The sequence below is a fragment of the Schistocerca nitens genome, chromosome 7, assembly GCF_023898315.1.
Source record: "Schistocerca nitens isolate TAMUIC-IGC-003100 chromosome 7, iqSchNite1.1, whole genome shotgun sequence".
Lineage (NCBI taxonomy): Eukaryota > Metazoa > Arthropoda > Insecta > Orthoptera > Acrididae > Schistocerca > Schistocerca nitens.
In genome coordinates, this window is record NC_064620.1 from 272,116,944 (window position 1) to 272,141,752 (window position 24,809).

General features: G+C 39.9%; 1 protein-coding gene across 2 annotated transcripts in view; it reads left to right on the forward strand.

Moving 5' to 3' along the window:
• Positions 1 to 24,809, forward strand: part of LOC126195813 (anoctamin-1-like) — a 248,873-nt gene that overhangs the window by 37,997 nt on the left and 186,067 nt on the right. The window contains exons 1-2 of one of the 2 annotated variants that reach the window (XM_049934453.1): positions 12,592 to 12,725; positions 13,072 to 13,222. In XM_049934453.1, coding sequence (XP_049790410.1) covers positions 13,217 to 13,222 — 6 coding nt within the window. In that variant the 5' untranslated portion in view covers positions 12,592 to 12,725; positions 13,072 to 13,216. Of the gene's footprint in view, positions 1 to 12,466; positions 12,726 to 13,071; positions 13,223 to 24,809 lie in introns of those variants that run through there. The other variant, XM_049934452.1, reaches the window with a different exon arrangement.

A 24,809-nucleotide genomic window follows, 5' to 3' on the forward strand; every position in this document is an offset into this window, starting at 1 on the left:
CCGGAGGTAAAATAGTCCCCCATTCGGATCTCCGGGCGGGGACTACTCAAGAGGATGTCGTTATCAGGAGAAAGAAAACTGGCACAAAGTCAAATAGGTGTAATGCAGGAGTAGGTTTAATAATGAATAGGAAAATAGGAACGCGGGTAAGCTACTACAAACAGCTTAGTGAAGGCATTATTGTGGCCAAGATAGATACGAAGCCCACACCTACTACAGTAGTACAAGTTTATATGCCAACTAGCTCTGCAGATGACGAAGAAATTGAAGAAACGTATGATGAAATAAAAGAAATTATTCAGATAGTGAAGGGAGACGAAAATTTAATAGTCATGAGTGACTGGAATTCGAGTGTAGGAAAAGGGAGAGAAGGAAACATAGTAGGTGAATATGGATTGGGGCTAAGAAATGAAAGAGGAAGCCGCCTGGTAGAATTTTGCACGGAGCACAACTTAATCATAGCTAACACTTGGTTTAAGAATCATGATAGAAGGTTGTATACATGGAAGAACCCTGGAGATACTAAAAGGTATCAAATAGATTATATAATGGTAAGACAGAGATTTAGGATCCAGGTTTTAAATTGTAAGAAATTTCCAGGGGCAGATGTGGACTCTGACCACAATCTATTGGTTATGACCTATAGATTAAAACTGAAGAAACTGCAAAAAGGTGGGAATTTAAGGAGATGGGACCTGGATAAACTGAAAGAACCAAAGGTTGTACAGAGTTTCAGGGAGAGCATAAGGGAACAATTGACAGGAATGGGGGAAAGAAATACAGTAGAAGAAGAATGGGTAGCTTTGAGGGATGAAGTAGTGAAGGCAGCAGAGGATCAAGTAGGTAAAAAGACGAGGGCTAGTAGAAATCCTTGGGTAACAGAAGAAATATTGAATTTAATTGATGAAAGGAGAAAATATAAAAATGCAGTAAATGAAGCAGGCAAAAAGGAATACAAACGTCTCAAAAATGAGATCGACAGGAAGTACAAAATGGCTAAGCAGGGATGGCTAGAGGACAAATGTAAGGATGTAGAGGCTTGTCTCACTAGGGGTAAGATAGATACTGCCTACAGGAAAATTAAAGAGACCTTTGGAGAGAAGAGAACCACTTGTATGATGGCAACCCAGTTCTAAGCAAAGAAGGGAAGGCAGAAAGGTGGAAGGAGTATATAGAGGGTCTATACAAGGGCGATGTACTTGAGGACAATATTATGGAAATGGAAGAGGATGTAGATGAAGATGAAATGGGAGATACGATACTGCGTGAAGAGTTTGACAGAGCACTGAAAGACCCGAGTTGAAACAAGGCCCCCGGAGTAGACAACATTCCATTAGAACTACTGATAGCCTTGGGAGAGCCAGTCCTGACAAATCTCTACCATCTGGTGAGCAAGATGTATGAAACAGGCGAAATACCCTCAGACTTCAAGAAGAATATAATAATTCCAATCCCAAAGAAAGCAGGTGTTGACAGATGTGAAAATTACCGAACAATCAGTTTAATAAGCCACAGCTGCAAAATACTAACACGAATTCTTTACAGACGAATGGAAAAACTAGTAGAAGCCAACCTCGGGGAAGATCAGTTTGGATTCCGTAGAAATACTGGAACACGTGAGGCAATACTGACCTTACGACTTATCTTAGAAGAAAGATTAAGGAAAGGCAAACCTACGTTTCTAGCATTTGTAGACTTAGAGAAAGCTTTTGACAATGTTGACTGGAATACTCTCTTTCAAATTCTAAAGGTGGCAGGGGTAAAATACAGGGAGCGAAAGGCTATTTACAATTTGTACAGAAACCAGATGGCAGTTATAAGAGTCAAGGGACATGAAAGGGAAGCAGTGGTTGGGAAGGGAGTAAGACAGGGTTGTAGCCTCTCCCCGATGTTATTCAATCTGTATATTGAGCAAGCAGTAAAGGAAGCAAAAGAAAAATTCGGAGTAGGTATTAAAATTCATGGAGAAGAAGTAAAAACTTTGAGGTTCGCCGATGACATTGTAATTCTGTCAGAGACAGCAAAGGACTTGGAAGAGCAGTTGAACGGAATGGATGGTGTCTTGAAGGGAGGATATAAGATGAACATCAACAAAAGCAAAACGAGAATAATGGAATGTAGTCGAATTAAGTCGGGTGACGTTGAGGGTATTAGATTAGGAAATGAGACACTTAAAGTAGTAAAGGAGTTTTGCTATTTGGGGAGCAAAATAACTGATGATGGTCGAAGTAGAGAGGATATAAAATGTAGACTGGCAATGGCAAGGAAAGCGTTTCTGAAGAATAGAAATTTGTTAACATCGAGTATAGATTTAAGTGTCAGGAAGTCATTTCTGAAAGTATTTGTATGGAGTGTAGCCAAGTATGGAAGTGAAACATGGACGGTAAATAGTTTGGACAAGAAGAGAAGCTTTCGAAATGTGGTGCTACAGAAGAATGCTGAAGATAAGGTGGGTAGATCACATAATTAATGAGGAAGTATTGAATAGGATTGGGGAGAAGAGAAGTTTGTGGCACAACTTGACCAGAAGAAGGGATCGGTTGGTAGGACATGTTCTGAGGCATCAAGGGATCACCAATTTAGTATTGGAGGGCATCGTCGAGGGTAAAAATCGTAGGGGGAGACCAAGAGATGAATACACTAAGCAGATTCAGAAGGATGTAGGTTGCAGTAGGTACTGGGAGATGAAGAAGCTTGCACAGGATAGAGTAGCATGGAGAGCTGCATCAAACCAGTCTCAGGACTGAAGACCACAACAACAACAACAACATGTAGGACAGAACACTAATATTGATATTTTTGTATCAGTTTTTAGAAGTGGCCAAAACAGGATACATATATGTCTCCGCTTACGGCCACATGCATGGCCATAACACGGAACCCGGGCTAAATATGAATCTGTTAATGGCCACATACTTTTGATAACATGTTTTTAGGCTGAGCGATATAAAAACTTAAAATAAATGAAAATATGTCTTATCTTGCCTCTGAACAGATTAAGTTTCTTCTGATGTTTTATTTAAACATGTAAAATACAAAAAAAAAAAACAACAGATCATGTGTTGCTTTAAGAAAACTTCTGCAACACTGATCATTTCACAAAATGGTGTCTCCAAACAAAAACAGACAAAAGAATGATTATGTAGACAAATGAATAGAGCCTTTCACTAAGTTTATAATAATCTATAGTAAAACTGGCTGGTATTTCAGAGAAGCTTAAAAATTAACCTTTGACATCAAGGTGGCCATAAGTGGGGTAGTGGCCAAAACTAGAGCTAGAGCCTTCACCCTACATGAATTTGAATTTGCGAACCCTTTTCTATATTTTTCGCTTACTAACCTTGTCACTATCTTTCATCGTTATCATCATCATCCTCTTAAACAGCGCAGCTGTGAAATTTATAGAATCATTGTCACAAATATTTGGGTGCTTCTTCCGAATTTGTTGCCATTTCTAACGTTGTGATTACGTGGAACCTGAGGACACAGCTGTTTTTATCCGTATACCTATCGGATTTCGCTTCTATATTGACATGAGAATGTTACAATATCTCTTGCTTCCAAGCATATTATCTACCCGCCGCTCTCTCATTAGCTGCTAGAACCAGCAGCTGACAAATACACATTCATCCATGATACGTCACGGTGAGCGTCGACAACATTGTAGCATCAAACGTAAATACGCTACCGCCCCCTATGTACCGTTTCCTGCAGAAATGAATAATATTGTTGAGTATTTGTGCAGTTTTAGTCAATTCAATTCCGACTACGAATGCATTCAGGGAAACAGCAGTTTAAACATGGTAGATATTCCTAAAAAGCCAAAGTACGCGGGATATATTCCCATGTTTGGCAATTTGACATAATTTGCTGTCTGCTCACTACAGCCAACCTGGCATCAGTGTTCCCGCTCCAACCCTTCAGTAGTGCTGTGCTTGAGATTAGATTAGATTATAATAGATTTACTTTCATTCCAATTGATCCGTAGTAAGGAGGTCCTCCAGGATGTGGAACATGTCAAAAAAACAACAATACATGACAAATATTTACAACTAAAACAAATAAGCTAATGTACCTTTCCACAGGTTCCAAGTGGAATGACCGTCATTTTTTAATGAACACTAAGAGTCATTTTACAAATACTAATGCACTGAATTTAAAATAAAAAAGTTTTTTATTTATTTATAAGGTAATAAACATGTAATACAACTACTGTAATACTTATTTACAATGAACACATTACTGCACTGAAATGGTGCAGAAGTTAGATTACACACACACACACACACACACACACACACACACACACACACACACACACACACACACACACACACACACACACACACACACACACACACAAATTTTCAATGAACACATTACTGCACTGAAATTGTGCAGAAGTTATGTTGTACTTATATACAAATCAGTTGGTTTTACTAAGAAATTCATCAATGGAGTAGAAGGAGTTGGCCACCAATAAATCCTTTAGGCTTCTCTTAAACTGAATTTCATTGGTTGTTAAGCTTTTTATCTCTTGAGCAACTGTGAAACGAAGACTGCAATTTGTTCTAGGGAGCAAGTCATATGTAACAACAGAAACTAATACATTAATAAAAGATCAAAAATACGATTCAGTCCGATTCTTGAGCTTTCGCTTTTCTTGTGATACGTCTGTTGGTACTATCTCCACGATGGGTCTTGCCGCCGAATGCGTTCTCACAACAATTAGTCAGTTTAATATGAATGATTTCGTTAATTGGGCGTTTCATTTAGGATTAATTTTCCTTCTTGTTTCACCAGAATATCATCATCGTGTTCTAAACCCGATTAAAAGCTGGTAGGCGACCGTGTTTACCAAGTGTTGTGATACGGGACCAGTGACCGGATTCCTCATTACGACCCACGTAGTAAATCAATACAGTCTCTCATAATCAAATAAAATATTGATCTGGGCTCAGAATTATGTAGTGCTTAAAAAGAAAAAAGAAAGCGGACAACATTTCCACTTTTGAGTGTTACCTTTGCTTAACAAGCAGCGTTAATGTTAGTATATGGTATCCATACATATATTAGAACATTTGTTGCAAACCTGTTCAAATACAAGAGTTAGCAAGATGATAGAATTGAATGCTATTTCCTGCTTTTTTTCATAAAACCTTCAAATTTTAAGCAAAGCAATTGATTGTTTTAATGGCTGGTTCATAGTTTCACGCATAGCCCTTGCACTTGAGCCGCGCGGTCAAATGTTATGTGATTGTTCGAGCAACATCGACACTGTATAAAGCGCTACGGCGCATCAAGAAATCTCGAACCTGTTTGAATTCAAATATCGGTTGCTCAGGCCGGTATTACACTATCAAATTTCTTTGTCCAATATCTTTGTCCAAAATCTAGCTGTCTGTCATATGAAATCTGCAAGATTTCCTGTTAAGATTTTGTCTAATCAATCTTAAGTATGAAGCTGAAAGTCGTATACACAGCTGTTAATGAAAACTGTAAATCCTTGGTGAAACAAGTATCACCCAGAATCTACATCTATAGTCCACAAGCCATCTTCAGATGCTTCCAGAATGAGATTTTCACTCTGCAGCGGAGTGTGCACTGATGTGAAACTTCCTGGCAGATTAAAACTGTGTGCCGGACCGAGACTTGAACTCGGGACCTTTGCCTTTTAAGTTTGGAAGGTAGGAGACGAGGTACTGGCAGAAATAAAGCTGTGAGGATGGGGTGTGAGTTGTGCTTGGGTAGCTCAGTTAGTAGAGCACTTGCCCGCGAAAGGCAAAGGTCCCGGGTTCGAGTCTCGGTCCGGCACACAGTTTTAATCTGCCAGGAAGTTTCAATAATTATACAGTTTATAAAACAAACTGTGAATATCATGATCATGATACAAGAAGTAAACATGATCTTCACAAAGATATAAAAAATCTCACCATGTTACAGAAAGAAGTACATTATCCAAGCATAAAAGTATACAATAAACTTCCATTTCACATTAAATCAGTCATCGGGGATACGACTAAATTCAAAACACAACTGAGATTTTATCTTTTGAATAGTTCTTTCTAGTCTTTACAGGAATTTTTTGACAGTGTAACAATTAGTACAATTTGTTTAATTTTAAGCTTTCCTACAAGAACTGACTATGTAGCACTGGCATATCAATTGATGACAGAATGCTTTTTATATGTATTTGAATGTAAGACTTATAATTTGTTTGTGTAATCATTATCACTACTATAATCTATGTTGTTGTTTGAACACTTGACCCTCATGTATCTGTTTATAAATGATTTAGTTCGTAAGCATCATGATCATTTAGATATGTTATTACTGTAATAATATGATACATTCTACATCCTAGTGATACACACACATCAAGGACCTATGGAACACAAAAATATATAAATAAATAAATGTCAGTATGAAAGACGGCCTAATATGCTGCAATTCCTTAGATCTTCGACCAAAGATTGGTTTCATGCCATTCCCTATGTTAGTCTATCCTCTACACTTCTCTTCACCTCCGTTTACTCCACACACTTCCATCCATTTACAAATTAATTATGCCTTGATGCTAGAGAGTTTCTTCTTTTAATCAAGTTGTGCCATAAATATCTATTCTTGCCATGCAGCTCAGTACCTCTTTATTATTTATCTGATTTATTCATCTAATCTTCAGCAATCATTTGTAGCAGCTCAGTTTGTTGTCCATTTGGAAGTCCAGGGAGTTCGCGCAAATAGTTTAATTGTTCTCTAGTTCTGGTATCCGCAACTCATTTTAATTTGCTAGAATTGCGTAGTATGTGTTTTTGTAAGATTCTGAGTTAAGCTGTTTGCTGCTGTGAACCAGTTGTGGACATACTCAACTATCCACCATCGATGTGTGTAGTAGGGTTGTGTATGAGCCTCTTCATCAGTGTACTTTTATCATGAAAAAACATCACCGTCTTCAACGAGTTCTCCACTGTCTATTGTAAATTGTATGCATTGGTCTCTGCGTCAAGATCAGGTGGGCATAATACCAGACTTCATGGTAGGCTATTCTTAATCTGTCCTCCACTATCTACATCTACCTGACTACTATACGGTTCACATTAAAGTGCCTGGCAGAGGGTTCATTGAACCATTTTCACACTATTTCTCTGCCGTTCCACTCTCTAACAGTGCGCAGGATAAATGAGTACTTAAATCTTTCTGTGCAACTTCTGCTTTGTCTTCTTTTATTAAAAATATCATTTATTCCTATGTAAATTGGTCTCAGCAAAATATTTTCGCATTTGGAGGAGAATATCGGTGATTGAAATATCTTGAATAGATTTCTCTGCAACGAAAAATGCCTTTATTTTAATGATTGCCACTCCAACTCAGGTATCATATCTATGACATTCTCTCTTCCGTTTTGTGATAATACAAAAAGAGCTGCCTTTCTTTGGCCTTTTTTTATATTCTCTGTCAATCCAATCTGGTATGAATTCCATACAGCAAAGCAGTACTCTGGCAGAGGACAGACAAGCATAGTGTAGGCAGTCTCTTTAATAGACTTGTTGTGTCTTCTACGTATTCTGCTAATAAAACACAGTTGTTGGTTTGCCTTTCCCTAAACATTATCTATGTGACTGTTCCAATTTAAGTTGTTCATAATTGTAGTTCCTAGGTACTTAGTTGAATTGACAGCCTTGTGTGACTGATCGTGTAACCAAAATTTAATGGATTCCTTCTAGCACTCATGTAGATGATCTCACACTTTTCACTATTTAGGGTCAATTGCCACTTTTTGCACCATACAGATATCTTGCCTAAATCATTTTGCAATGTTTTTGGTCTTCTGATGCCTGTTGTTGGGGTGTGCTATGCCTTTCTTAGTAAATCTAATAGAACTGCTTTCAGTGGTAGATTTTTTTTGTCTGTGTGCTTTCTGCTGCTGTTAGGAAGAATTTACTGAATGTACGGCCTAATGACCAATGATATGAATGTAATGTCATCTGTCTCACAGCTGTTGCTGTCAGGGAGTTGAATATCATTTGCCTTTCAAAGTTTTTTTCCCCATGCATAAGAATGCTTCCAATTGCCTTTGGTATGTTTGTGTATTTTTTAGGCATAGTGCAAGATTTTTGCTTTTCTGATAATACAGTGATGAATTTAGCTGTGTTGCTTGAGTGCAGCTTAAATTATATAGAGATGTACTCAACACGAACCATTGTGGACTGGTACACTGTATTATAACACTGGTACTGGCACTGAGTGTTCAAAACACCGCAAGATTCAACAGCCTAAATGATGTTAACTTACAAAAAATCTATGTTGTAATATTATTGTATTGAACTCAAACTCTTCCACAGATTTATGCACTTTACATGTATTAGTAAGATTAATTTAAACTTTAACACTGCAAGTGCTAATAAAAAAAATTGCAATACTTCCTTCTTTCCATTTCCTATAGATATATATCTATCACTTCTGACATGTTTCAACACTTTGTGCATTATTTTATGTTTCATTCTGAATCATAAGCATGTTCTTTATTGAAGCAATCATTATATATTGTAACCACGAACTATATGAGTTAGACAAATTTTTTATGCACTTCACACAAACTTTTTTGTTTTCATGTCTTTACTTCTTTGGCATGTTGCAATAGATTGAATTGTTACCATACAGTGACAGAAAGAGTAAACTGACTTGGAAAGCAGTTAGAATAGTGGCACTACACAACAATGGGTTCACTTGAAGTGTGACAATGAAATGGCTGTAAAATAAAAAAACTGGCACTTGGTGTTATTTTGTTTTTTGTTACATTAGGAGTGGAACAGAGTGTCCTGAGCAACCCAGAGTGTTTTTAGCAATTGAACAACAGTGATAATTGAAATTAGTGTAATCTAATTTATTCTTTACGTAACTGTTAAACAGAAAGCTAATGAAAATTTAAATCTATAATACATGCAATTTTTAATATGAGTTGTCCAAAGCACCCCACACAGGCATTAAAGGGTTAACTAAATTTCTCTCTTCCTGGCACAAGATGCTTTTATCCCAGATGTTAGCTACATCTTCTCTTCACCACCTCGCTAATTACCCCCCAGCCCAATGTAAAGGAAAACTGAATTTTACTGTGTTCTAAGAATATATCCAGGAAAGAATTAAATTTCTCATTTACTGTGTGACCTCGATAAATATTCCTGTTGTTTGTTCAGTAAATCCTCTGTGTTTAGTGTTAAAATGTCAGCATTTATGATACTTTGAAACTGTACTTTTCCCATCTTTGCTAAACCTTATTGATGAGTATACTCTGTTGCTGCTGTTTGACTATCATGATCTGACAACCAACCAATTATGGGACTAACATCTATTTTATGAAAACTGGATTTAGAAATGAATTAGTAATCACTGTCGCATCATATCCTTTTATTTATTTATTTTTTGGACTGGTACTGCATGGAACAGACCAAATTTGACTAGTGATGAAGCTAGTACTATTAAAAATTAAATTAGTATTGAAATCATCACATATTAAGATTTAAGATATCTCAGTCATTTCTGATAAGGTTAATTAGTGCTGCCTCCACACTAATCTGTCCTGCGCATCTCTCTTCATATCTGCAACCTACATTCATGTGGACCTGCTTACTGTTGTCAAGTACTGCTTATTATGGTTGAGTTCTCTCTCTCTCTCTCTCTCTCTCTCTCTCTCTCTCTCTCTCTCTCTCTCTCTTTCTCTCTCTTGCATGCATGCTCTCTTTTCCTTCCATTGAGAATGGCACCACAGTAATGTCATGTGAGAGGTAACTTAAGAGGATGCAGGATGCCTGTGCTGTACCACTGTGCTGTTAGAATTCCCTCAGTCACTATCAGCTGGGCCCTGAAGTCATATCCAATAGCTCCCTACACCATGATGCCAGGAGTAACACCACTGTGGCTATCCAAAATATTGGAAGAATGGATCCTCTCCCCATGTCACCACCGTAGTGCAGAACTGCGATTCATCACTAAACACAATGCAGCACTGTTCATCAGCAGTCCATGCTTCCCAGTCATGGCACCACTCAAAACACAGCTGTTTGTATTATGTTAATGGTAGCCTGCATGGGATGGTAATTCCGCAGTCCACCTGCTTTTAGTCTCTGAGTAATGCTGTGGAATAACACAGAACGTTACAGGGTGTCCATTACTTTTCCTGAGATGGCAGGTGCATATGTGATGGTATTACAATGTCCTTGGTGCACATTATAAAGACCTCCATTGAGATTGTCAGAAGTGATTAACTGGAACCTTGATGATGAGTATGTCTTACCTCCCATACCCATGCAGTTCCACAATGAACCATTGTGGCATTCAGATGTCCTACAAATCTGTATGTCGTACGATTCAGCTAGCCAGCCAAATAGAGATCCACAAAGAGGCACCTTCCAATCCTCGTCGCTGCTAATAATGCAGGCCTACTTGAGTTCATGGCTTCTGCGTGTCCTTCACAGCTATCAATCAACACTTGTCACTATTCAAGTCCGTTATATACCCTATCAAGCCTGATGACTTCACTATATACAAACAACAGTTGTCAGGAAGTGTATTACACTTATGGTAATGTGATAATAACTTGTATCGCTCTAGGTGCATCTGTTAATTTCTTCAATTTTCAAAATACGTTCTGTTGTGCATAAGATGTATGTAGTGACAACTTTTTAGTTTCTCAAGTTCTCATAATGATGTAACAAGCTCATCTTTCTTATTCGATTTTGCATGTTTTAATGAAGATGTCCAAATGTGTGATGATTTTCTCCTTTCTGATGTCCAAGATGCAGTTTTCTGTTTATCCATTAGTTGTTCTTGTTGTGCTAGGAGGAATTTTGCCATGTTTGAATTCGTGGCCCCAACCCAACTGTGTTATCCAACCAGGGAAAGGGGACCTACAGTTTAACATGGAATCTGAACCATTTGTTGTTTCTAGCAACTCTTCCCATCATTGAGAGGTGGAGGCTAGGTTAAAATGAAGACTTAAAAATCCATGATCTAACCAAGTTTCATCCCCACAACCTCTTGGTTTCCCTTTCCAGACATGCCTTTTGCTGCTAGATCATCTGGACAGAAGTGTATATAGACACCTCATCTATAGGTTTTGATGAGTGAGTTTCCAAGTATTAAAATATGTGACAAATGTGGCTGTATATTCTGATTAAACTGAGTTAGAATTTTAAATTATTTACATCACCATGGGACCATAAACCTTAGTATTTGGCATAAATTTCAACTTGACACCTCTGCTACTCTTTTTCTGAGAAATAGGGGTCTTAACATAGGAGGACAGATGGACAGACAGACAGACAGACGGACAACAAATGAGAAAAAAGTTATATACAGGGTTATTACAAATGATTGAAGCGATTTCACAGCTCTACAATAACTTTATTATTTGAGATATTTTCACAATGCTTTGCACACACATACAAAAACTCAAAAAGTTTTTTTAGGCATTCACAAATGTTCGATATGTGCCCCTTTAGTGATTCGGCAGACATCAAGCTGATAATCAAGTTCCTCCCACACTCGGTGCAGCATGTCCCCATCAATGAGTTCGAAAGCATCGTTGATGCGAGCTCACAGTTCTGGCACGTTTCTTGGTAGAGGAGGTTTAAACACTGAATCTTTCACATAACCCCACAGAGAGAAATCACATGGGGTTAAGTCGGGAGAGCGTGGAGGCCATGACATGAATTGCTGATCATGACCTCCACCACGACCGATCCATCGGTTTTCCAATCTCCTGTTTAAGAAATGCCGAACATCATGATGGAAGTGCGGTGGAGCACCATCCTGTTGAAAGATGAAGTCGGCACTGTCGGTCTCGGTTGTGGCATGAGCCAATTTCTGCGGGCTACGTGTGAAACTTGCCCGCACGCATTCAACCGTTTCTTCACTCACTGCAGGCCGACCCGTTGATTTCCCCTTACAGAGGCATCCAGAAGCTTTAAACTGCGCATACCATCGCCGAATGGAGTTAGCAGTTGGTGGATCTTTGTTGAACTTCGTCCTGAAGTGTCGTTCCACTGTTATGACTGACTGATGTGAGTGCATTTCAAGCACGACATACGCTTTCTCGGCTCCTGTCGCCATTTTGTCTCACTACGCTCTTGAGCGCTCTGGCGGCAGAAACCCGAAGTGCGGCTTCAGCCGAACAAAACTTTATGAGTTTTTCTACGTATCTGTAGTGTGTCGTGACCATATGTCAATGAATGGAGCTACAGTGAATTTATGAAATCACTTCAATCATTTGTAATAGCCCTGTAGTTACAAATTAAAAGTTTTTGTATTTTTTTTCTTTACTTTTTAAATTCTGATTTAAAAGTGTTCCCCCATGACTAAAAAAATAAAAAGTAGATTTGTTATGTCAGATCCCAATTACATATGAGAAAACCACATGGATTCATTGTGATATTTACTAGAAGTGAATTATGTTTGCTCTTTATTTCAGGTCTCATTGTATTAACTAAATAAATATCTAGAAAATGGATGAAGAAGAAGTATTTGAAGATACTGCATCTGTGACATCAGAACCATCAAAGCGTGACAAAGAGTATATAAGTCTTTCACGCTTTACTGTCTACCATAGTGCAGAAGACATTCCATTGGAAGAACAAGAAGAAGCTGATGGTGATAAGGCAGTCACTGCAGAGAATTGTAGACTAATGGACAAACCTGCACAGTTCAGCACCAGTGACGCAGAAGACAAGGTTAGATATCACATATCATGCTTTCACTAATCATTTGCCTACTCTCCCTTTATATATTGTTCTTTAATAATTTTACTATTTTAAGATTTTTATTAGTACCATTGTTTTTCCTTTAAGCTGACTTGCCAGTATTATTACAAATAGTAATATTGTCTAGATGTTTCTACATATGACATTCCCTTTTGTAAATCTCTCAGTGATTATCTGCGTATGATGTTGCAGAGCTCTGAGTAGTTATACGCTGCATGTAGAACAGTTACATTTTGGATCATTTAGCAAGCCCTGTGTTCATTTTGTAGTCCAGCAGTTCTAATCTAGATTTCCAATAGAATCTGTATCATTTCAGGTGACTCCTAGGATGGGGTTTCTTAAATAAATCAATGGCTGATCCCCTTCCCGTGCATTGTCAGTTATGACTGTAAATGCTTTTCTTTGATGATGTCCCTATCACTGAGACTTGAAACACTAACAAAAAAAGAAGCAAGAAATTTATGCAGGTTTGTGACCTAGCTTTCTGAGGGTGTCTTGTGACTATTATCTGTCATCTTCTGTGAATTGTAGTCTTGGCATAGTACTGATATCATAGCTTATTTGCTGTGTTAGAAGATAGTTTGATGTGTGCAGAAATTGAAAGCAGTTAGTAATAGTAATAAATAACAATTGTTATGATTTTTATATCCTAATTCAAAATTTTAATGGGTATTGTTATGTATCATACATTTTATTTTGAATAATGATCTTTGACTTCCAAACCTACAGGAAAATCCACACTGATAACATAAGGCATTTGAAACTTCTAAAGTCTGTTTCATTCACTATTGTATATTGTTCCACCAAGCTGTGCACTTTTTTCATTTTCTCATATTGATTAATTTTTCTAAAACTCATAAGGTTATCTGATCTCTCCTTTATAGTGACACTGCATGGCATGTATGTTGTTTGAAAGTTTCATCAATTTTTTTTCATATTTTTAATTTTGTATTTGGTTATGTAGACTTTGTCACTGAAGCACAGCTAGAATGGAGAGCGAACTTTAAAAAACAAGTAATGTGTAGAACATTACAAACCTGCGTTAGCAAAGAAAAATCTTTTCAGACAAGCAAGTAACTAAACAAGAAAGCTATAAACAAATAATATCAATAGGGAAAAGATAAACCATACTCTTCCATCTATAATAGCCAAAATTGAGTACAATACTAATACTAAAGCACAGCAGTGTGCATAGACTTACCTTGTACAATACACATGATATCCTGAAACGTGTGGATTAAGGGAAACAGATACATGCAGTATTTCTTCAGTTCTAAAAAATTGGTAGGATACTCAGAAAATACATTCAGTCTTCAAAGGAGATTGCTTACATATTCTCATGCAACCCTTCCTAAAATATTGCTGAAGCGTGTGGGATCCACACCAAATAAGACTAACAAGAGCTCTGGCAGAGTGAGTGGTCACATGTTGTTCGATACATGCTGAAAGCTTAAACAGACAAGAGCTCAAAGATGGACATTAACTATCCCACAGCACTGTAACCCTATTGCAGCAACAACATTTATTAAACACAAACTTTGGAACAACAAATTAAAATTATCTGTTAGTCATGAAACCTGGCAGAAATTCATATGAACCAGTTCTTGCCCAAGTCTGAATAAAGTCCAAGCACTGTTTAGCCACTAGGGACACTATTGTTCAGTATGATGTAAAACAAAGTTCCTTTTAGCCTGCCAGTGTTGGAAACCACCTATTCATGAGTCAAAAGTGCTATGCACACAGATATAAATTGGCGCTGGTAAACTGTCACAGTGGTCACAGCTCACTGCTAGAGGTGAGCAGGATAACAGAAACCAGCAAGGGACCACTGCCAGACAGCCTTATATTTGCCCACTATGGAAATTTACGTCAATTTTGGCACTTGCCCCTCCACAGGCACCCTCACTGGACATTGAGGGTATCCATGAAGGAGCTCTGCAGGGCTTCAATCAGTTACAGAAGTGGATCTGTAAGTAGTTATAAAGAAGTGTAACATTGAGTACAATCTACAGACGTTAAGGTTTTTAAAATTTGCACTTTGAAATTGTATACAAATGATTCTGCTAGCCTGTTGGAAGCACCCTATATTGTGAATAATTGGTCCAAGGCTCCTACCATTTCTGATGCTGTTGTTTTCTGAAGGCAGACAACGGGAAGTGGGAGAAGGTGTCCTCAGTGATTAACCACCCCAAGAAAAGGTTTGCCAAGCAAGTATGAACATGGTACCACAGCTGTGTCTGTACTGGTCATGGGAAAACAAATGGGATGGGGTAGGCTGGTGTCTCTAGCAAGTTATTAACCATGGTTAACCATGGCTTGCACCATTGTGTTGGCTTGTTGATTCAGAATGGCTGTCATTTTTCATTTTTACACAGTGTGGAAAGTGGTATATTATCATTAACACATAAAAAAATTCCTGACAGTGGCTGTTCAGAAGGACCCAAGAGCTCCAAACTGATCATCTCAAATGGTTTATTGGCCTCTGGTAATCTCTGCAGTAATGACTCAGTTTTACTACTTCACTTTGCAATGGAGCTTGAACAACAGTAGAGGTCAGAACTGTGTTTGCTTACTTAATATATCTTCAGGCACAATGAATTGCAGTTGTTTTGCAAATAGCTTGCAGTCTTGGTCATTTGCTTGTGACTTCTACCATTCTACAGTAGTGAAACCTATTCACTGTATTTCACAAACTAAGCCCATCAGCATTTCTATGTCTCTTGCCAGGTCAGTGAAATACTTCAAAATCAATTTTTTATGTTAAGCTGCTCAATGGATCTTTTAAATCTAACTGCCATTTCAAAGCTCCATTATCAATTATGACCCCAGAATGAGATTTTCACTCTGCAGCGGAGTGTGCGCTGATATGAAACTTCCTGGCAGATTAAAACTGTGTGCCCGACCGAGACTCGAACTCGGGACCTTTGCCTTTCGCGGGCAAGTGCTCTACCATCTGAGTTACCGAAGCACGACTCACGCCCGGTCCTCACAGCTTTAATCTGCCAGGAAGTTTCATATCAGTGCACACTCCGCTGCAGAGTGAAAATCTTATTCTGGAAACATCCCCCAGGCTGTGGCTAAGCCATGTCTCCGCAGTATCGTTTCTTTCAGGAGTGCTAGTTCTGCAAGGTTCGCAGGAGAGCTTCTGTAAAGTTTGGAAGGTAGGAGACGAGATACTGGCAGAAGTAAAGCTGTGAGGACCGGGCGTGAGTCGCGCTTCGGTAGCTCAGATGGTAGAGCACTTGCCCGCGAAAGGCAAAGGTCCCGAGTTCGAGTCTCGGTCAGGCAGACAGTTGTAATCTGCCAGGAAGTTTAATCAATTATGACCTTTAAGTTTCCTCCCATATAAATAAAATCGAAATTATGTTATGCAACTGCATCTCCATCTCTTTCTCTGTTGCAGAGTAGTTCTTTTGTGCTCTGTTTAGCTGGTGAGATGCACAGATGATGGGATGCCAAGTGCATACATAATTGCTCATGTCACCTGACAACAGATTCCCTTTCATAGAGTGGAGAAACCAATAACAGTTCAGCTGTTAACAATTCTTTCAACAGACTGAACACATCTTCACATTCCACTAACCAGTGAAACTTCATTCTTTTCTTCAATAAATGAGTGAGCAGCTGTGCAGTTGCCACAAAATTCAATACAAACTGCAGATTATAACTGGCTAGACCTAAGAAAGTCTGCAACTCCTTTTCTGTATGCAGTGTCAGAAATATCCTGTTTGGTTTTTATTACCCTGGACCCTAGTACATTTTAGCACCTCTTACAGAAAGTTTTGTGGGGGGTTGAAACTTCGGCAATGTATGGAGTAGTTAGATGACATAATTGTCTTCGCAAAAAATATGACTAATTGCAAGCCCAAAACACCATACATCCTATAGCAAGAAGTGATATTTTTCTGTACTGAATGTTAGGTGCGCCATGCACAACCAACTAAACACTTCCCTTAGCTGTAGTACCCATCCAAGTTTTTTTGCAAAGACAATTATGTCATCTAACTACACCATACATTGCTGAGGTTTCAATCCCCACAAACCTTTGTGTAAGAGGTGCTAAAATGGACTGATGTCTGTTTGTCCTCCCCCCCCCCCCCCCCCCTGCCGTCCAAATGGCATATACAGATACTCTTAAGTCATGACAGGACCATAAATGCTGTCTTCAAGTGATCTTCTGGTGCAACTTCTAACTAATTGTTAGAACTCCACAGTCCCATGTTTGAAAAAAAGTTTGCATTGCCCTAGATTATCCAAAATTTCCTTTACATTTAGAACTGGATAAGCATTTGTAACCGTGAGCTTTTCAAGGTAACAATAATCACACCAGAAGTGATATGCCTTCTTCACATCTATAGTTTTCTTTGGTTCAATCCCAACAGCACTCCCCAAGGACTGGCTCTTTCCTCAGTAACACTCCGTAGCTGTTGGTTAGCAAATTGTTCCACTCCAGTTGCAGGTAATGTGGTATTCTCTTCAGTTTACAATACACAGATAGTTAATTCCCAGTTGGGATTCTACACTGTGTCACTGGAGTTGCAGACAGAGACCAACAAAGATTAAACAGATCCTCATACTCTAGCAATATCTGCCCATTGCTATCCTCTCTGTTCCTTCCAAGTGCTCTACTTTCTCCAGTGACCCAGCTAAACTGGCAGCTTGCTTAAGCTGAGGGTCCATAGTTGCTCTCTCTAAACCATCTCCTGAAATATCTGCAAATTGGTGACTGTTAACCCCTTGGCCATATATGTATCCATGGTGCCAAAATTATCTATCAAGTTGGACACTACCTTCTCACTAATTCCAAGAGCTGTACTACACTCCTACATACAAGACACCATGCTTTATCTTACTCCTCATTTTCCTTTAGAGGCTCTTGTACACACAATGTATTTACCAGCAAGTTAGCTTCTACTCTTCGCCCCCCCCCCAGTATTTTATCTCACGAATCAATGGTAAGTGACTGTGCATGCAGTATAGGTGACTTAGCCCTTGTTTGGGCCATGCCTTGCAGCAGTTCAGTATTCTCAGCCATAGTACCCAAACAGAATGGTGTATGGTGAAACCGCAATAACTGCTGTTCTAAATGGACTCTCATATGATGTTTAACCAGAAATCTAAACCTAAAATTGCATAGTAACCCTCGCGTGTATGAGGCAAAACTTCCATACGAAACCTGGAAATTTTTCCCCCAATCCAAAAACTAAACACTGGTGAACCCAGAGAAGGGCCGTCGTTTCCACCCACTCCACTTAACCTACATCATCATGGTGGGCTCCTCCTCCTTTTCTTCACGAGGGCCAAGATTGCTGTGGATACCTGCAGTCCCGTGTCTAATAAAAACTTATGCTTCCTTCCATTCCAGGCAAAATTCTACCTCTGCACCCATTTGTCACATTTGTTTTTACTGAAAGTGCTGCATGGCACACTGTAGCTCTCATTGTCATTTAACAGTCAATTACTATTCTCATGTCATGCTCCTTGTTAGGCTTTTGTTCTAATTTCTGACTTTATTTTCATTTCTTACAAAGCAGTTCACAGCATTCGTGCCATTTGTGGCCTGTTCATCCACACCTTTAGCACTTAATACGTGGGGTGGAAATTCTTTTTCTATCCCAAACTCACGTCACTGTTTTTATCTTTTCCAACATCATCATAGCTACTCTGGCTTCAGCTAAGTTCTTAGGAAACTCTGCCCTTTTTTTTCACCCACACATTTGGCGGAAACCCTTGCAAAAATGTATCCACTGCCCTCTGTTCTGCTTCCTGCAGAAGGACCCTGTTGGTATCATCATTTTCCTTCAACTCATATGTATTGACATTCAGCTCCCTAATCCTGCCCACAAAATCTTCAATGGCCTCCCCTTGTTCATGTGTTCTCTAAAACACCTATACTTTTTTTTACTTCTGTATTTCTGTCTCAAGTTGACCCTCAGAATTTCAAATGTCAGGGCATTCCTCAAGTCCTTATGATACAACACAAGTCTTTTAGTGCCTCCCATGAAGAGTAATTTTGCCATATGCTAAAGTTGTTAGTCCAATTAATGTCCCACCATAGCTGCTGTTATCAAGTTGTCTATGAGCACTAACATGCCCTCTCCTATCTTATTGGAAAAAGGAAGAAGTAGGATAGCAGGACTAGTGTCTAAGATGGGTACTGACATACTGGATAAAGACTTGTCCTCTCTGTGGATCTAATGCTTGTGCAACTCTTTATTGTCTACCTGCATTTGTACCATCTGATTCAACAAGGTCTGAACTGCCTCTGCAGTGGCAAACTTCTCCACTCCTGATTTGTCCAATGTAAAGCCTGTGTCCACATTAAAGAGGGAAAGTTAGGACAGGAATGGAACTAACACCATTTGTAAGGGGTCTAGTGCAGTTGACCGCTTTACTGGTGCCAGAGGTGCAGGACTCAAGTATACTGCATGCAGCCTAGTGGCCGACAGGGACATGTAGATGCCTCTTGTTAAACCCAGGACTCTCACAAGGGAACCTCCCCATCGCACCCCCCTCAGATTTAGTTATAAGTTGGCACAGTGGATAGGCCTTGCAAAACTGAACACAGATCAATTGAGAAAACAGAAAGAAGTTGTGTGGAACTATGAGAAAAATTAGCAAAATATACAAACTGAGTAGTCCATGTGCAATACAGGCAACATCAAGGACACTCGGAGCTCAATAGCGCCGTGGTCCCGTGGTTAGCGTGAGCAGCTGTGGAATGAGAGGTTCTTGGTTCAAGTCTTCCCTCGAGTGAAAATTTTAATTTTTTATTTTCAGACAATTTTTATCTGTCCGTCCGTCCGTCCGATGAGAGGTAACTGCGCCATACTATGGGGACGCTACACCTAAACAAACATCGAAACATACGACGTCAGTTGACTACAGCGCACGGAAGAGGGAGTATTCCTGCTAACGAGGCTCCCTGGCTGGCAGATGACTGTTCGCTACGTCGTGTGTTTCGATGTTTGTTTAGGTGTAGCGTCCCCATACTGCGGCGCAGTTACCTCGCATCGGACGGACGGACACAAAATAAAAAATTTAACTTCTCTCGTGGGAAGACTTGAACCCAGGACCTCTCGTTCCACAGTTGCTCACGCTAACCACGTGACCACGGTGCTCCTGAGCTCATATTTTCCTTGATGTTGCCTATCTTGCGCATGGACTACTCAGTTTGTATATTTTGCTTATTTTTCTCATAGTTCTACACAACTTCTTCCTGTTTTCTCGATTGATCTGTGTTCATTTTTTCAAGGCCTATCCACAGTGCCAACGTATGACTAAATCTGAAGGGGGTGCGATGGGGAGGTTCCCTTGTCAGAGACAGGATGGAGTATCAGGCAATGGCACCCAGTGGTTGGCCATGCCTCAGCAATACCAGTTCAAAGCCTGAAATCTCAGGGCTAGCTGAAGGCTCGTAGAGCAACAGCTTCACCTAGTTGACAATGCTTCTTGATGATGCTATATCTGCTTGACAGCACACTTGACCAATGATTGCTGTGGAGACTGACACAGCTTCGGTGGAAGTCGAAAGAGCTGCTAAAGGCAGAGAGGGAGCAGTTATATCATGTAGACAGCTGTGGAATGGTAACGTTGTGCTAGGGCTTGTAGCAATCCAGGCCACTAGTATGATAGGTCTCTGTGTTGCAAAATGCTATGGCAACATTATTTTAGTACCAAGCTGCAGAACTGTGTTGCTGGATGGCCTACATAACAGCTTGGTTGGTTTCAATGCCACTACATTTCCTCCTCTCTTCGAGAATCCAGTCCTCCAAATTTCAGGCCGCTGCTGAACCTTTGAACTATTCAAACAACATTGTGTTAATGTGTCTACATTTTTCTCCTGCTCCTTCAGTGCACCCTTTCTCGCACCACAATTTAAACTTGATACATTGTCTGTCTTTACACCATTACATAGTGTATGGTGATTGACAGTCACAATGTTCCATCCCTTCAGTCAAACCTTGTGGTCTGTCCATTAGGTTGGTAGGTAATGGACTGAGAATTTGTGCAGGTGGAACTCCTCCAGTGATGGACATAGGCCGCAAAAGCAACAACCATAACTTCCCGAGGATAAAATTCCTGTTACAATGACCTGGTGCTGGTACACACTCAGGTACTGTAGAATATGCTGGAACATCTGTTCTGCATTAATGCACCCATTCTGTGCTTCTCAAGAGAATTACAGGGGGTGGAGTCAAGGATATTATTCAAATAGGTTAGGTTCATCAGGAGCAATATTTTGAAAGTATTATTGGGTAGATGCAGCAGAGGATATGTTGGCTTCAGAACCATAGTCTCTGTTACCATTGTTGGAAGCCCAAAATTTGACACCAAGATATCATATTGAGACCTGTTTAACAGTGTCATGCCGTTTCATAATTTCAATTTTTCTGTTCCCCTGGAGGGTCCTTGCACATAACAGGTGGTGCCTAGCAATGACTGAATCATATGCTTAGTATATCCAGTGAGCTCTTACCTTCTGATAGTATGGGTGGGTTATAACACTGTCCCAAGGGCATTCTTCCATGTCTGTTTACCTGAGTAATAGTTCTACCTCAAATGTCCCTGTGACTATATGGACTACCATGGGGAAGGGGAAGGGGAAGGGGGGGGCATAATGTTCAAATGGCTCTGAGCACTATGGGACTTAACATCTGAGGTCATCATTTCCCTAGAACTTAGAACTACTTAAACCTAACTAACCTAAGGACATCACACACATCCAGGCCCTAGTCAGGATTCGAACCTGCGACCGTAGCGGTCGCGCGGTTCCAGACTGAAGCGCCTAGAACCGCTTGGCCACAGCGGCCAGCGGGCATGATGTAACCAACATCCTCTATCACAGGCACTCTTCTGCTACAAGGTCTACAACTTTGCTTCCGCCATATGCCAATAGGTGGCGACAACAGTAAATAGCAGGCGAAAGAAACAGATCGCAGACATCAGGCAGTTAGCTTGGACCTCGGTCAACATAACCTCATTCATAAAGTTGTTCTTGATTGAAAATGTCAGTTTACGAGCCTAATTCTCATCATTTTTGAGAGGTGTTACTGTTTTGTTTCAGTATGAAGAAAACAGCAGCTGAGTCTAATAGAATGCTCTCAAGTACGTATGGTAAGGACACTATTAGTGAAAGAACATGTCGTGAGTGGTTTCAACACTTCAAGATCAGTGATTTTAATGTTGTAGACCGGCATACTGGTGGAAGAGAGAATGTTTTCGAAGATGCAGGATTGGAGACATTGCTGAGTGAAGACTAACGTCAAACTCAAGAAGAATTGGTACGATTAGTGTGAGTGACAGAGCAAGCCATTTGAAAAGTCTCAAGGCTATGGGCATGATTCAGAAAGAAGGAACTTGGGTCCCGTGTGAGATGAAACCAAGAGGCATTAAACAGCGTTTGTGTGTTTGTGAACAGTTGCTTCAGATGCAAACATGGAGGGATTTCTGCATCACATTGTGACCAGGGACGAAAAATGGGTTCATTATGATAACCATAAACTCAAAAAATCATGGGGATATCCCAGCCATGCCTCCACGTCGACTGCCAAACCGAATATACACAGCTCCAATATCATGTTCTGCATTTGGTGAGATCAGCTCAGCGTCGTGTACTATGAGGTGTTAAAACCAAGTGAAACAATCACAGGTGCTCGTTGTCGAATGCAATCAATGCATTTAAGCAGAGGATTAAAAGACAAATGGCTACAATACAGCGAGAGGCACAATGAAGTGATTTTGCAGCTTGACAGTGCTCAACCCCATGTTCAAAAAGAGGTCAAAACGTACTTGGAAACGTTAAAATGGGAAGTCCTACCCCACCCACCATATTCTCCAGACATTGCTCCCTCTGACTATCACCTGTTTAGATCAATGGCACATGGCATGTCTGACCAACACTTCCGACCTCATGAAGAAGTCACAAATTGGATCGATTCATGGATCGCTTCAAAAGATGAACAATATTTTTGATGCAGATTTCATACACTGCCCGAAAGATGGGAGAAAGTAGTGGCCAGCGATGGAAAATACTTTGAATGATACATGTGTAACCGATTTGTTTCATTAAAGCCTCAAATGTTGGGTAAAAAACGGTGGAAGCAAAGTTGTACACCTTGTATTATCATTGCGTGATTCTCCATATCTGGTGTAACTAGCAGAATCTCCTTTGTACAACTTTTCCTAAGCCCCCATTTTAATGGATATGTATGTATCAAATAGCCAGGAACAACCTGCTCACTTTGCCATCCCACTTTTCCTTTCTTGCCAATTACATCTTCACAGTCCCAAAATGATCTGCCCTGAAAGGCACTACATGCTTACTGTATAATTCCTGTATGTGTACAACACTCCCACGTATGATACACCATGCTTTAACTATCTCCTATATATCCTTTAGAAGTCCTACTACACACAATACATTTACCAGCAAATTAGTTCCTATGCTCACCTGCAGTATTTTTCGTGTACCTTGTGGTATTTTATGTTCTGAGTTGATCCTAACAGGACTGCACATGCAGTTTAGATGGTTTATACAACGTTTGGGGCTTGTCTTGTAACAGTTTGGTATTCTTGGCAGTACCTAAAGAGTATGGTGTTCATTTCAGCTGTACTGTGCAACATTTTAAATCGATTTTATATGATTTTTAATTAAGAAAAATAATGCTAAAATTGCACAGTATCCCTCACCTGTATGAGGCAAAACTTCCACACAAAACTAGAAATTTTTTGCGCCAGTGCGACAACTTAGCACTGTTGAACCCAGTGAGTGCATATCATTTCCACCTCTAATTCACCTACACTGTGGTGGGCCCATCCTTTTCAGTGGGAGGTGCAAATATGCCACAGACCCCTGTAATTCCATGTCCAACAAAAACTTATGCTTCTGTCCATGTACTAAACTATTTGAGCAGAATTCCCCACTGCACTCATTTTGTCTGTGTTTATATTCAGTGGGAGTGATGCACAGTGGCTCCAGAGTGCATTTGGCCGTTTAATGGTGAGTTACTATTCCCAGCCTATGTGCACCCATCACACCTCCTGTTAGATTTTGCCTGCAATCTACCTTGTGTGTCCACATTTATAACATGACAGTTCACATCATTTCCACTGTGTGAGCCCCATTCATCAATATCTGTAAAATTTGACATCCCCTGTGCAAATTTCTTTTCTTACCCGAACTTCAGTTACTGCGTCTATTTCTTCCGATGGTGACGCAGTTGGTAGGGCTTCAGTTAAGTTCTTACAAAACTGTGCCAGTAAAAATGTAACTAAGTGCTCTTTATTCTGCCTCCTGCAGAAGGACCTTGTTGATATCTTTGCTTTCCATCAACTCATGTGTATTGACATTTAGCTTCCTAATACTGTCCACAAAGATTTCCATTGGCTCCCCTAAATTTTTTGACACACTGCTCAGCTGTTCCCTATGATACTGACAGCTGTTTTTATTTTTTTATTGCTGTATTAAGCCTGCCTGGGCAGTAGAGGCATTCAGACTTCCTGTGTTGCACCCAGGACTCTCTGAGACTGGCTGCAGTCTTAGGCAATGGCACCCAGTGTGTGGTGTCACCTCAAGGGCACCAGTTAGAATCCCAGAAACTTCACAGCTATCTAATGGCTTGTAGAGCAGCAGCTTTGCCTACTTGGTGACGCTGCACAAAAGGCTGCATCCACTTGGTTATACAGTTGACTGTTGACTGGCAAAGTGACTTTCACAGTGTCGGTGGAAGGTGGAAGTACCACTAGTGCATTGAAGCAGCGGGTCGCACCGAGATGGTGTCTCATTTTCCTTGAAATTTAGAGGGAAGTCATCTAGTAATTGCTCCAGTTGGCTGTCAAGGTGATAACAAACTGTCTCCTGGCAGTCATATTCAGGGTGGGGACCTGCTGGAAGACAAGAAACTGCATCCATGATATAATGACAAGCGGAAATGCGACAGTGATTGGATACTGAAAATTTGTCAGACAGTGCATCCAACAATGAAGGCAATGTGCCATACACTCTGGCAATTTTGACTATAGTCTAAAATGTTATCAGCAGTCTATAATCAT